Below are 15889 nucleotides of genomic sequence, written 5' to 3'. Positions count from 1 at the left end.
ACAGCCAACGCCGGACCCAGACTTTGGGATTCTGGCCGACCGAGGGCTGCCTGCCGGCAGGGGAGAACACCCTACATTCATGACTGCAACAGTGAAACACGATGAACATCGGGATTCAGTGGAATTGCAAAGGAACGGATAACAGTACTCTAACAATATTGCAGGTGCCCAATGTTATCACCTATGAGCCAACAACCTTAAGATCACTAGGATGTACACAAGTACAAAATACACAAGCAGGGGATGGATCAAAATCAGCTCTCCAGCTTTGTAACTCGGTGACTTAAACCACAATACTATATTGACTTTGTTTACACAGAGTTTTTAAAAAATGCTCTCTATCTGTACACACACGCACCACATAGCTAAACACCTACATTTCTCAGCCTCCTCAGTCTCCTTGTTGGACCTCCAGATCCCATCCTGAATCTCATCAAGCCACAGAACCGCTGACTCATCTTGGGTATCCTAGACAAAAATGAACATGCCAATACAAATTATCAATGAAATTACTAATGAACAAACAAATATGAAAACAGCAAAAAAATAAAATAATGACATTAGCAATGCCAACAAGTATGTACTTCAGAAAAACAATAAATGAGTACTATCACTGGCAACCACATTTAAAACTAAAGGAAGGAAACCCACACTAAACCCATCTGTCTCAGACCTAACAAAATAGTAAAAAAAATAAAAAAATAACCAAAAAGTGGTGGGAGATAAATGAATGTCAATTACATGAAAAGCAGCCTTTCACTCTGCAGCTGATTGTTGTACAATTACTGCAAACCCAGCTCGTAACAGGAATCATTTGACAAACTTCTGTGAGGTGAGAAAAGTTGGCATCAGACTTGACAAGTGTTAATAAATTGTCTGCATTTTTTTTCACACAAACAGAATCATTTTGTTTTGCTTCATTGATACTGTCTTTGTAAAACAAACATACCAAATATTAAACATGCAGATTCTGAAAACCACAGAGAGACACTTCAAGTAACTGAGTACGTCTGTGATATTTGTTAATTTTTGTTCTAAGCAAAGCAAAACTGACATCAGCTCCTGTATTCCTACTAACAATAGCAATACAGCACCGTTCTAATACTATGGCAGAGAGGTACTGCCTAATTTCACCAGTAGAATGAGACAAAGATCTGAGCCCTTGGATTGTGTGAAGCTCTCAGGAGTGCATAGTTCTTACCACAGAGCCATGGGAAGCTGTTTGTTGCAGGCCTGAGTTCACAAAAACAAAATTCTTTACGGCTACAAAAATATCACATGACATGGAATTCCCCTAAATAAATTACATGGTAAGGTTTCAAACAGCCAAATCCAAGCTTTCACAGAACTTGCAAAATCTCCAGATTCTGCAAGGATACTGATATTACTGTGGATGCGCTTTTCTTAAATCGGACCTAGAAATACTCCAATATAGTGTGACCCTCCAGTTCAACAACATGTAGTTCTCTCAGATAACTCACTGCTGAAACTTCAATTTAACGTATTCATTCTTTGGAAAGACCAAAACATATGCTGCAGTGTTCTCACAGGTACCAGCATCACATCCCCAGTGTGTACTATACAAATGAAGTAACATCCTTCGCAGCCTAGCCAGTGTAAACAAACGTATAAACATTTCCAGGCAGCCATTCTAAATTTTGTAAATTTAGTGGCATACATTAGCAGCTGAAATACATACTTCCATTTTTTATCAGTCTGAATGCAGTTTTAAATGACAAAACCTGCTAGGGTAAGTGTGTGTGTGTGTGTGTGTGTGTGTGTGTGTGTGTGTGTGTGTGTGTGTGTGTGTGTGTCTCCGTATGAAAAACAAAACTGCAGCAAATTTCCGACTCTTTCAATTTACAAGCAATTCCTCCCCAGTCTGCACTGCACAACTTTCTCTGAATACCAGATTCAACAACCTCTATATAAAAAAGTCTTAATAGCGGTCACCTAACAAGTCTTTTCCTGCAATTGAAGTTCACATCATGCTGCCTTACTACTTTCTTTTCTACAGAATGTAAAAAATTCATTATTCCAGCCTTTACCATTTGTTCTCCCAACATTTCTGTCAAAATACTCTAAGGAATTTTTAAAATCTGTCAACCTGTTCCAAAACACGTTCCTAATTACCTCTCTCTTCTCCAACACAACTCCATCACTTGTTATCTACCCGAGGAAAATCCTCTTGTCTGCAAAGTATTTTTGTACCCCAAGTGAACACCGCTACATACTTAAAGCCATACAGATTTCTTCTTACTGTTCCCTTTGTAAACTGCCTTTCTGTTCTCTTTTCCAGCCTCCTCTGATGGCCTCATCATGCAAGTATTTTATAATCTTTACCTATCATTTAAACACCATCTTCTGTTCTCATTCAACTAAAGACTCAGCCACTGGTGGTTCATAGGTAGGTACTAGGCTATCGGCCCTAGGGCCTATACAAGCCCAGCCAAAAAGGTACCCTGGCTTTTGCCACCCAAGAAAATTATTTTCCTGTGCCACTGTCGAGCAGAGCCACAAAGGTGATCCCTGGAGTGAATTTCCTATTTCCCATCCAATCATCAAGATTTTTCTTGCAGTAATAACGAGCTTTGTTTGATATAGATAGGTAGTTTATTCCAGAGTATGGGAAGTCTCTGAGACAGGAATCTATCCCTCCGGCATGTTCTGTTTATTGTGGTGACAAGGTTTAGGTCCCTAGAGCATGTAGCTCAGAGGGATTTGGACTTCTTTAAGTGGAGCATGTCCAACAGCTCTGGGTATGACATAGCTCTGTATGTTAGGCAGCGATCACCTCTGAGTAGACGATATGCAACAGAGTAAAGCTGGAGTTTTTTGAGACGGTCTGCGTAGGGCATCTGTTTGAGACCGGTAATCCTCTTTGTGAGGTATTTCTGCAGCCTTTCCAGTTGTTGTAGATGTCTTGTGAGGTACATACCAAAAGGGGTGTTGTATCTATAATGGGTCTAATGAGTGATGATGAGAGGGGAACAATGACTTCTTTTTCTGGATGAGAAACCTTTTGTGATGAGGTCTGCCCTGTAGAAGGATTTCCTGACTACTTTGGCAATGTGATTATCAAAGGAGAGACTACTTGTCCACCTGTGTCCCAAGGTCTCATCACACTTTCAGTGTTAAGTATACTACCGTCTATGTTGTAGTTCATGGGTAAAGAGTTTACCAAGGGGGATGACAATGCACTTTTTGGCATTGAGCTTGAGGCCATGGCTTTGACACCAGGCATCTGTCTCGGTGAGGCCCTTTTGTAGGATGTCCACATCGTTTGATTATGGCTCCTAGTTTGCAGTCATCTGTGAACTTCGTTAGCCAAAGATCTTCTGTGTTAGCCTGTACTTCAGAGAAGTAGATACCAAACAGGAGAGGACCCAGAACTGAACCCTGTGGTACTCCACTTGTCACTAGTCTGAAGTCGTATTTGGAGTCTGCTACTTTCACAGTGTGGGTTCTGTCAGTGAGCCAGTTGGCAATCCATCTTGTGACATAGGGATGTATACCTAGTTTAGTGAGTTTATCTATAATTCCAGAGTGGGGGATGATGCCGAAAGCCTTGGCAAGATCTAGATAGGCTGTTTGAACCACCTTACCCTCGTCTACAGCTTTGGTGACTGCTTCAAAGAAGTCTATCAGGTTTAGGAGACATGATATGCCTTTTACAAACCCAAACTGGGTGGGGTCTAGAGTTTGGAGATTACCAATGTCTTTGTTTATAAGTTCCACGATGATACATTCCATGGCCTTGCAGACCAGGCTCGTCAGGCTAATGGAGTGGTAGTTCCCGGGGTCCATGGTGGCTCCCCCCTTGTGGAGTGGGATAACCATCGCTGTGCGCCATTCAGCGGGCACAAAGCCTGAGGTGAGGCTATGACTGAACATGGTACTTAGGTGGGGTGCCAGCTCGTTCTGTAGTTTGTGTAGAATGCAGCCTGGGATGTTGTCTGGTCCCATGGATGCTGTGTTCTTGGCTTTGGTGAGTGTGGTTTTTACCTGTGCAGCCATGACTACAGGAACTTTGCATTCTTCTGGTATAGAGATGGGCTCTTTAGGGGGTGAGGGGGGGTAAAGTTAGCACTGAACCTATCTGCCAAGATGTTGGCAATATCAGTTGGGTCTGCATATTTACTGCCATTTTGCTGCAACTCAGAGCAGAACTGAGTGTTGCCATTGAGAATCTTGACATAGCTATAGAATGCTTTGTGGTGGTCTCTAGAATCAGTGGCGGTTTTGTTTTCGTAACTAGCTTTGGAGGATTTTATCAGGGATCCAGCTTCTTACTGAGGCTGACCAGGGAGCTCCTCCACTCATGGGATATTACTCTCTTTTGCAACAGTTTCTTCCTTCTGTTGTACAGTTTGTTTATGGCAGGGGACCACCAGATTGGCTTCCTTTTTTTGGAGGATAGAGTCTTGGCTCTGTTTGGGATAGCACGATCCATGCACTCGTGTTAAGTGCTTATAAAGTGCAATTGTGTAGGATTCAGTAGTCGTAACTGTATTGTCCATCTGCATGGATGTCATGAAGTTCACCACTTCTGTCTTAAGAAGCATGAAGTTGGCTTTGGAGAAATTTTTTACCGTGGTTTCCTTAATGAGGGGTGGAAGCAGGATGTGGATATCTGGGGTATTTAGCTTATGGTCGGTTCGGACCAATGATGCGTTGACTTCAGGTGTGGAACACTGGTCACTCATGTTGGTAATGACTAGATCTAGGATATTGTTGCCCCTGGTGGGGGTGTGGATAAGTTGATCCAGGGCACTGGAGTTTATGAATTCCAGAAAGCGTTGAGCGAAGGAGTTGGTACATGAGTAATTTTCCCAGTTAATGGTGGGGTAGTTGAAATCACCCATTATTAGGCTGTTTGGTTGAACCCCAATATATTCCAGTACATCAAGAAAAGAGGAGTGGGAATCCTGGGGCATGATGGGGGATCTGTAGCAAGCTACAATTTGGATTGCAGTTTTGCCCAGAGTTAGTTGCACTTGGATAACCTCGGCTGCATTATGCTGAGCAACTAGACTGGAGGTATGCATATCCTTACGGAATATGGACACACCTCCGCCTTTGGTGTTCCGGTCCAGGTTACATGGACAAAAAGTGTGGTATGAGTTTTAGCCTGGTAGTGCAGGGGTGCTCTCTGGAGCCTTGAACCAGGTCTCAGTCACTGCACAGATATCAATGTTCTCCATTTTAAGGAGTGCCTCGAGTGAGTGCATTTTGAGATTTAGACTTCTATCATCGAGTAGCATCACCCTCAGTTTTTGCTTGCCTGTTCCTGTTATGGTGGTGAATTTGTCATTTGAACCTTTCCTAAAAAGGCACTATAGGGGCGGCAAGAACCTTAGCCAGTATCCAGAATCCCAGGGGTGACAGGTGTAGGCCATCTCTGGCAAAGCATCGTGGTCTGTCGACCATGTCATCCCAGGCAGACAGATACTGGATCCCTTTAGAACAGGAGTGACCAACCCGCGGCCCGCATGCGGCCCTCAGAGCTCTTCCATGCGGCCCGCGACCCTTAAATTTAAATTTAATTTTACTTTTTTTCCGTGTGTTTACACGTCCACGTACTTTTGCTGTTCTGCGTAAGCGCCAACTTTCTTTTTTTTATGTTTTTTTCATACCAGCGTCTTTCCGCTGGTATGCGCATGGGCGAAAACACCGTTCGGTCGTTTTTTATAGTTCTGGTAAAGCTGAAGGAAGGAGCGAGATCGTGGAGAGAGGATTTATTTTATTTCGGAGTACAGTACACACTGACTACACTACAACATAGCAAAAGGTAAGCTAAGGAGTGCATTTGATGTGTAGACGTAAATTAGTGAAGGCAATTATTTCAACAGGAGCGTTTCGGATTCTGCAGTGTATGGCAAGGTTATAACGTTAAATTAGGGTTGCACTAGTATGCTTTGTGATACATTTTGTAACACAGATGTGCCGTTGCATTTGGGAAGCTACACCAGTCGTGATCAGGGACAGTAAGGCACAGCTGTTTCACTCTGTGATGTCCGTTAGTAGTGCTTTAATGAAAGCTTGGAAGCATCAAGTGACATCTCATTTGGGGGCTACCTGTTGATTTAAATGTGTGGATGTTTTTTCTTTGAGCTGAAAGTTGGGTCTGGGAAAGGGCTGCTACCCTGGGCTTTGGAGTGTGTTAAAAGACTTCATTTTTCCTGAATTGTGCTGTGTGAACTGAACCTTGCTATTGAGAAGCAGTTAAGGTACTCGGTCTTGTTTTGAAGCTGCAAAGTCATGTGGACTGAAGTTTTGGTTTATGTCTCACTTAAATAAACCTTGTGATTTTACATATGTACTGTCTCTGGTGTATTAATAAATTTCACTTGCCTGCATAGAAAAATGTCAGGTTAGATGGGAAAATAACCTGGAGATATCCAAACAGCCCAGACCTATGCATAATGTATGGAGAATAATAAGCTAGTAGTGCTTTTTCTACCACAGTTCTATCCCAATACAGCCATGCATTATTCTGAAGCATACACACAGAAGCATATACAAAGTTAAGTTCAGCTTTTAGAATGCAAGTGTTCTACAGAAATGTACAGAAAAATGTTGGCATTGAGTAGGTAACCTAGATAGATATTAAAACTGCAAGAAAACTCTATCTATGCACTACTAACACAGAGCCTGTAAATTTTAAAATATAATAGCGTGGAATGAAAGACCTTCATAGGAGGATAGATGGGACTGGGCCAGTGATGCAACACTTAGCTGCACCATGGCTTTAAGTTTAAGCAAAAACAGCTCATTTTCCTGCATGGGCCTGTGTTGCCAGGATAGAGACATACTTTTATTTCTGGTTTGATAACACATTTGTTAGCTTTGTAAAATATGTAACAGAAAAACTGCACTGTGAAATGACTTGTATTTTTGTATGTAATTTAACCTGCAATATGTGTATTTCTGTGGTGTGAAGACATGGGAATAAACTAAGATGTTAGATTTAACTGTTTTTTTAATAATTAGAATGAGATATTGAATTTTAGAGCAAATATTATGCATTTATTAATTTATTTATTGTTCAAATTCACCTACAATACAGCCAGTGGGCTGACTTTGCCGCATAAACCTGGGGTCTTTTGCTCTTTAGTTTATGTGATGCGTTGTGTTTTTTTTTTTTTTTTTTTGGTCCTCACTTGCCGTTTGCCCCCAGACCATTTCTGTTGACTCAATGCGGCCCTTGCAACTGAAAAGGTTGGACACCCCTGCTTTAGAATGACACCAAATGCTTAGCCAATTGTTGAAGTCAATCATTTTGTCCTTGTACTGCGGTATCATTCTGGGTGATGGCAGAATGCTACTCAGGGCTAGGGTCATACATGGTAGTCCAGGGAGGTACGTCTCAGGTCATTCACACCAACATGGACAATGACAGTGTCATATTTGTACTTGTTGTGGAGTGACCTGAGTGCGTGGGTTATGTGGCGGATCCTGTCAAAAGACAGGCAGCTGACAGTAACCTTCTCCTTGTTTAGCCTGGTGAGTGGGACATCAGTGTGCCCAACTACAGAGTCACCTATGACTAGTGTGTTGGGTACATTGTTTTGCCATATTGGATGTGGTTGAATGGCACACTGAGTCTGCAGGCTGTGTCATTTGGGTTGTGTTGGGGGGGGGTGGAGGTTGCTTGCGTTTCTGCTTTGGAGGTCTCTGTTGCTTGAGCAGATTACTACGGAGAGCCTCCGCAAATGTTTTTGTGTTTCTATGTGTGGATTTTGGTGTAGATTTAGTGAGACTATATGAGTGTGGTGTGGTGCAAGTGTTTACCTTCTCCTCTTGACTGTCAAGTTCAGTCTTGGTTGAAGAGAGCTTTATCTCCAGTTTGGCTAGATAAGCGCATCTCTCACAGGCTGTAGTGTTGGGTGGTAGGAGGAGAGGGTTGTCTGTGTACATGAGGCAATTTCTACATTGCCCCAAGATGCCCAGATACATCAGACAGACAGGAGAGAACACTGGGAGCTGACCCTTGGGACATGCCTGAATAAAAAACTATTCCTTCACCTAGTACTCCCGTATCCCCTTTGATTTCCTTATACTATGTTACATAGTCCCAATATGGGAGGCAATGTTTAAGTTGCAGTCCAAACTCCTGCTTAGCCTCATCTCACTCCATATTACTCCTCCTTCCCCAATTATTTGCTTACAGTACCTTGGTTCATTTACTCTCTTTCGGCTTATCCCCGTTACGGGTCGCCACACCGGAACTCCGGTCCGCTAATGTTTGGTAGTGGATTTTTACGTGCCGAGTTACCAGCCCTAATGCACAACCTTCAATGAAGGCATGCCCATTCATGCATGCCTCCACACAGAAGACGCTCTAGCTGAGAATCGAACGCAACAACATCTTGCTATGAGGTGACAACGCTACTGCAGCATCACTAATTTCCTCAAATTCCAGTCCCTACTTGTCTGTTTTGTACACTCCTGTTTCCTGATATCCCTATTGGTAAACATTCCGTTGTCCATTCCTGCACTGGCTTAGTTTTTAGACTACTTTCTGCTAATTTATGGATATATTAGTCTATATTATCATCACTATTCTTAAGGTCAAAGTCAGAATCAGAGGAACTGCAGCCAACCTGGCAGTGTCTGTCAGAGGTAGTGTGTTATAGAAGAATGCCAAAGAAGCTGAAAAGTAAGGTGAACAAAACAGTCAAAGAAATCTGGGCAGTAAAGACATATCAGTTAAGCAAGCTAGAGGTGATAGAAATCAAGTACCCAATACAGGTAGTACAATACAGGTAGTACTATGTACCCGGAGGGGCAGATGAAGAAATGAGGATACCAGAGCAGAAGCCCAAGTAGCTACAATTGTATTTAGGTTAGAGAGACCACATTACAGTGATTTGAGCACATGTACAGGAAAGCAGAAGACAATCTGGTGAATAAGATTTGAAACAGGCCGGAAGAAGTCAAGAGGAAATAAGAGTATCCATCAAAGAAATGGATGGACTGTGTGAAAGAACACATGCAACTCCCAGGCATGACTGCTGAAAAAGGTAGGAAAGTGGTAATGAATCAAGACAGAGAGGGAAACAGTTGACTCAACACCTTAACCCCATGTAGAAAATGGGAAATAAGGGATTGATTATGATGATGATGATGATGTTACTTGCATCCAAAACCCTCTTCTCTCTCACCCCCCCCCCCAGTTCCCACTTTTATTTACAACCTTCGGCATCAGTCATATATATGACTTAACTGCACAGCTTCAAAGTACCCATTCAAACCAGGTAATCCTAAAACCACCTTGTTCTACATGAAGAATCAATTTAACTCCTGCCCTCTTCCCCAAATAAATTCCTTCAACTCTTTATTAAATGTCATATGACGCCCGTGCAATGGCCCAGTAATCAAGAAGCCTCAATCCTCACCACTAACACCAGTGAGGGGCTTACACATTGGGAAGGATAACAAATACACACACACACACAGTAAAGTACTGTTTTCCTTAAGAGCACACAGAGATCACAGTCCGTCTGGATTTGGTTTCTCCCTTTCTCTCTAGATCTCCAATAAGACTCCCCACTGGCACAGCTATAGAGTACAGATCTCAGCCTAGTGGTCAAGCTAAAACCTCCAGCACCCTCTCTGTCCAACCAGTGCTTCGTGTACCTGTCCAACTAGCTGACACACACACACTAAGATACGAGTTATATACAAACACACAGTCACTCTTGGGGTAGGCTGGCACAGGTTCTCCAGCTATGCCCCTTCCTGCCAGTCTATATGGTATTACCAACTGCCACCAACCACTAATATCAGCTACTAATAAGGCCCTTACCAAAGGGTGTCCAATTATTACTGTGCAATATTATTATCCAAATAGTGTGACCCTGGGCTAAAGCTATTGGAGTGGCTTGGCCAGTATCATTATATACATGCAACATACTCTAGAGCTTAAATTATCTCTACATAAAACAGCCACAGTTGAAAGGTTTAAAATATTTAATAATAAAAAAAACACAAGACAATACTTCTTACTACACAGTGCTAGTCAACAGTGCGGAGAACACAGGAAAATGCTTAAAATAATACAGTAGAATAGTTCTGACATCAACACAGAAAAACATAAGTCTAGTATAAGAAGACAATGTGATACAAATGTTTTGTATAAGCATATAAAAGAACATGGTAATGCACATATTTTTAAGTTTAGAGTTATAGACATGCTAACTAAACCATTAAGAGGGGGTGATATGTGCAATCAACTAGAGGTGAGGGAATATGAATGGATAGTATGACTGTCAGCAGATACTGAACCTGGACTAAATGCAGCTGTTTCACTAAAACCAATTTTGATAAGGTTACAGCATAAAATTTTGAAGTGATCACCCCTTGAGAATGTGGTTTTTGAAATGAAGTTTTTAAATTTGAATTTTTATGGAAAAAGTTTTCAATGGTAAAATATAATATTTAAGTCGTATATATATATATATATATATATATATATATATATATATATATATATATATATATATACACATATACATATACAATTTTAGATATTTTTAGATATTAAAAGGAAAGTTTGGATATTGAGTGAATGGATATAGAGTGCTAAGATAATGCATATTTTAATTATTATAGATATATGTATGATAGAAGTGTCTAATTATTATTTTATTTGGTAAAAATGTATTAAATGTTAATGTAGTCTGTCATATGACTTTGGCTGCAAGTCATGTGATGAGATGTGGGTGTATTTAAAGCTGAGTTTAATTGCACCTTGTGTTAATCATTGATAAAGGGAGTTATCCCGAAAGCTCTGTGTTTGATAAAGGTGACTTGCTTTCACTCAACTGTGTTCGTCATTTTAGATTACATCATTCTTAACAATTCTCTGGTTTCACAGGCTAACAGAAACTCAGAGTTTAACATAGCTTTGATCTTGCACCTGGTCAGAAACCACAGTAATTAAAGACATTATATATGTAAAATCTAGCAATTAACTCTGGTCTCAAAACAATAGAAAATCTGCTGGTTCAGACACCATGGCTCCAAGTTTGAGATCAAACAGTCACACAATGCTTGACTTATCAGCTTTCTTACAGCAGAGTGCACTGTTAACATTTTTGACATTCAACATTTAACACCATTTTCTTCCATTTAAGAGAATAAGCCTGTGACTTGTATTAATATTTACAAATGACAGAACTATCTACAAAACTATCTAGTTAGGCTGGCAGCCTTCACATATCCCCCCCCCCCCTACCCGGGAGAACTCAAGCTAGTTTTTCAAGTGACCATTGAGAAACGTTGCTTGAGATGGATAGGTCTATCTGAGTATACCTTACCCCATTCCCTGTCTTGAGAGGCCATCGGCATTGGCATTGCAACTCCCACTGCGGTGCTGCACTGACATCACATGCTTGCAACCCTAGGCTCCATCTTAGCAACTTGGCATTTTGCTAGCTGTCTCTATTTAACCATGTTAGGTGATTGTGATCTGTCACTACAGTGAATTTTCTTCCATACAGATAAGGCTGAAGTTTTTGCAGTGCCCACACTATGGTTAGACATTCATTTTCTACAGTTGTATAGAATTCCTCTCTGGGATAAAGCCTATGACTGAGATAAACCATTGGGTGTTGTTCTCCCTCTGAAGTAATCCGGCTAAGTAGAGCCCCCACCGCATGGTACGAAGCATCCACCTGCACAACAAATTATTTGCTGTAATCTGGACTGGCTAACACAGAGGGTCCTCCCCAAAGCTTCTTTAAGCTTCTGGAATGCCTGCTCACATGCTGGGGTCCACACTACCTTACCTGGCCTATTTTTCCTTGTTAGGTCTGTGAGGGGAGCAGCTATGGTACTATAACTGGGGATGAACTTTCTGTAGAACCCTGCTATCCCTAAGAATACGCTCACCTGCGTTTTGGCAACAGATGGAGCCCATGCCTGAATGGCTTCCACTTTGGCAGATTCTGGACTGATCTTACTACTGCCCACTCTATGTCTCAGGTAGGAGACCTCTGCCATACCCACCTGACATTTGCTGGGCTTAATGGTCAACCCTGCCTTCTGTAGTCTGCCCAGCACCTCCCTGGCATGTTGAATGTGCTCTTGCCAGGAATGGTTGTAGATGGCAAGATCATCTAGGTAAGCAAGGGCAAACCCTCCTGTTCCTGCTAGGATATGATCTATCAGCTTCTGGAAAGTTGCTGGGGCATTTTTCATCCCAAAAGGAACTCATACAAGCCAAAAGGAGTCACAAAGGCTGACTTCTCTCTAGCACAGGGAGTCAAGGGCACCTGACGGTAACCCTTGGTAAGATCAATGGTTTTAAGATACTTAGCCTCACCCAGCTGCTCTAGGGCCTCACCTGTCCTAGGCATGGGGTAAGCATCTGACTCTGTGTGACTATTTCATTTCCTGTAGTCCACACAGAAACTGGTGCTGCCATCCTTCTTTGGCACCAGCACCACTGGCGAGGCCAGGGACTGTTGGACTCAAATTACCCCTAGTTCCAACATTTCCTCTATCTCCTCCCTCAGAGTCTGTTTGCCTCTCTAAGGCACCTTATAAGGGGCCTGCCTAATAGACCTTTGGGGTCCTATATCCACCTGGTGCTGCACCAGGTGCGTGCACCATGGTTTCCCAGTGGACATGTCCCCAACTCCTGCAACACTGTTTGGATTTCTCGAACCTGCGTAGGAGACAGCTGCTGGGACACTACTGCCCCTTCCACTGAGGTGTCAGTTTGAGCCCCTCTGAGATCAGTCATCAGATCTCCCTCAGACTCCTCCTGCAATCCACTGCAAATACTCAGCACAAGGGCCTCCCTATCATGGTAAGGTTTCATCATGTTAACATGGTACAGTTTGTGCCCCTGCCTCCAGCCTAGTAGTTCTACCATGTACTTAACATCACTTATCTTTCTTACCACCTTGTACGGTTCCTCCCAAGCTGCTTGCAGTTTATGTCTGACAGGAATGAGAACCATTACTTGCTGCCCTACAGCATGCTCTCTAACTCAAGCATTCCTGTCACACCATACCTTTTTCTGTTGTTGGGCTTCTGCCAGGTTCTCCTGGGCCAAGCCCATGTGTTCCCTGAGCCTTGTTCTGAGGTTTAGGACATATGCTACAACAGACTCCTTGGGAGCTTCACACTCACCTTCCCACTCATCTCAATTTAAAGCTAGAGGTCCCCTCACCTTATGCCCATACAAGAACGCAAAGAGTGAAAACCTGTGGATTCCTGGGGAACCTCTCTGTAAGCAAACAGATGGGACAATATTTGCCCCACTCCCTCTTAAACTGGTCTGCAAATGCCTGTAGCATGGACTTGATTGTAGAGTTTAACCTCTCAACAAGACCATTAGTCTGGGGATGGTAGGGGTGGTCTTTAGGTGCTTCACTCCACAGTACTTCCACAGACAAGCCAGCAGGTCTGACATGAAATTGGTACTTTTGTCAGGCATTATTTCTTTTGGGAAACATACCCTACTGAAAATCTCTAACAAAGCATTTGTCACCTTTTCTGCCTCAATGGAGGACAAAGCCAGTGCCTCTGTGTATCTTGTAACAATCTACTACCACTAGGATTATCCTTTTTCCCTGTGGAACTTGGGGTACTCAGAGGTCCCACAATATCCATTGCTACCCTCTGAAATGGCTCCTCAATCACAGACAAAGGCAAAGGAACTCTCACCTTGTCTCCTACCTTGCCTACTTTTTGGCATTGCTCACAGGTCCAGCAGTATCCGGTTACATCTCTGGAAATTCCAGGCCAGTTGTAGTTCTGCATAATACATCTCTTTGTACATTTTATGCCCATATGACCTGCAAAGGGAATATCATGGGCTATGGCTAGAAGCACCAGATGGTAGGCTCTTGGCAGTACCAACTGTTGTATCCTCTCACCTTCTAGCCCTCCCTAGGGGTTCACTCTATACAGTAACCCTTTGTCCCAGTAAACAGATCCCCCTTCCCTTGAGAATCAGGTGCCTCACTAGCTACCCGCCTCAAGCCTTGCAATGTAGGGTCTGAGAGATGAGCCTGTCTCAACTTTGTCTTTGTAACCTTTCCCAGCTCCCCTTCCCCAGGAAGTCTGACATCCTCTGACAGCGGTGCCTCACTGTCAGCCTGGGTACTACTACTCACCTCTACCTTTGCAGTAGTTCTGTCCAAGGGAACATCAGCACCCACAAGCAGCTGTGGCTCACCTTCAGTCTCACTGCTACAGCATAGCTCCCCTCCCTGAAGTAACCATTTCACCAGTCCTGGCTGCAAGTATGCGGTCTGACTGGATCTCCCCCAGGCTAACAGACCTGCATGCTTGTCTCCTAGCCTGACTGCGTGTAACTGCATGAACACATGGTACTGCCTCCTCAAAATCTTTCCCTATCAGGGCATCTGCAGTACGATAGTTTGGTACCCCTGTTGTCTCAAGACAACCTACTGTTGGCATTTTGTCTTTCCCACTTACTGGCTTCTCTCACCTTTTGTTCTCCACCTTGCCTCCATGGACATCTGTATGCCACATGGCCCAAATGGTTGCAGTCAAAACATTTAACCCTAGGTCCTGGGCGTGTACCTGGACTTGTGGCTTCCCCTGCTACTGGCAGATTTTGCTGGGGCAGTCTGGGCTGCTCACTATGAGTTCCTTTAGACCCATGAGCAGTACTGGGGGTCCCTTCTTCCCCAACTCATCTGAAGTAGCACATTGTCCATCAGCTAACCAGATCCTCATGTCCTCAGGCAAAGTGCTAAGGGCTTGTTCCCTCAATAAAGGTCTGCCAGCCCTTCAAAAGTGGTGAGCTGACATCTACTCACCCACCTATGAAAATAAGTGCTCAATTCAGCAACATATTCACACACATTTTCATATGCCTTGTGTCTATGCTCACAAAACGTTTTCTTACAAGTTTCTGGTGTTAGCTTAAAAAATTCTAACAAACAATTCTTTATAGCATTATAGTTAAAATAGTCAATGTCAGACATTTTGGACAAAATAGTTACAACTTTACCATGGAGTAAGGGGATCAGGAACCGTACCCAGAGCCTTTGGTCAACATCATACTGTTTACATACTCTCTCAAACATATGAATGAAACTATCAAAATTATCCCCCTCTGTAAATTGCGTAACAAATTTACTGATCTTTTGAGCTTCTGGGGTCCGGTTACTCTGTTCCACATTACCTCCATGACTCTGGCGAAGAGTCAGCATCTCCTTTTCATGCTGCCTCTGCCTTTCCTTCTCCTCAGCTTCCAGGTGTAGCAGTTTCTGATTCTCCTCAGCCTGTAGACATCTCAGTCTCTCTGCTGCTTCTGTTTCCAAGTGCCTGGCCTCCAACTCAGGTCACTCTATCTTCAGATGGATTTTTAAGTCCTCTGCAGAAAAGTTGAGCTGTCCATTTTCTGTGTTGTACACCTCCACTGCCAGTCTGATTGTCCTCCTGATTGCTGTTTTCTGATGCAGCTGTAACCAAAGCTGCAATCATGTCTGCCTTAGTCAGGTTTCCATGCACCAGTCCCTTACCCTGGCACATCTCAGCCAAATGGCTTGCTTGCCTGCTCTGTCTGACTAAGCTAACAAAATAAATAAAACAATTGTGATCTGAACTCTGAATATTCACTGTGTGGCTGATTTAGAGTACAAAACCACCTTCAGTGATCACTGTACACAAGCTACAGAAATTCACTATCCAGACCACTACAAGCCAACTGCCAACCAATTAATATGTGGTGGGGATATCCCACCACTGCCAAACAATTAATATGTGATGCCTGTAATCAACTGCTAGGCATGACTGCTGAAGAAGGTAGGAGAGTGGTAATGAATCGAGAGAGAAAGAGATGGAATCAGCTGACCCAACACCTTAACGTCATGTAGAAAATGGGAAATAAGAGATT

General features: G+C 42.9%; 1 protein-coding gene across 1 annotated transcript in view; it reads right to left on the bottom strand.

The window, feature by feature from the left end:
• The window catches only part of IQGAP1 (IQ motif containing GTPase activating protein 1), a 1927315-nt gene that overhangs the window by 1057864 nt on the left and 853562 nt on the right, over window positions 1–15889 (bottom strand). Inside the window, exon 16 of the mRNA XM_044076373.1 lies at window positions 378–468. Within this exon, the coding sequence (XP_043932308.1) occupies window positions 378–468 (91 nt within the window). The remainder of the gene's footprint in view (window positions 1–377; window positions 469–15889) is intronic.

Source organism: Protopterus annectens, chromosome 7.part0, assembly GCF_019279795.1.
Source record: "Protopterus annectens isolate FY-2018-M chromosome 7.part0, PAN1.0, whole genome shotgun sequence".
NCBI lineage: Eukaryota > Metazoa > Chordata > Ceratodontiformes > Protopteridae > Protopterus > Protopterus annectens.
This window is presented reverse-complemented; position numbering and strand designations above follow the sequence as displayed.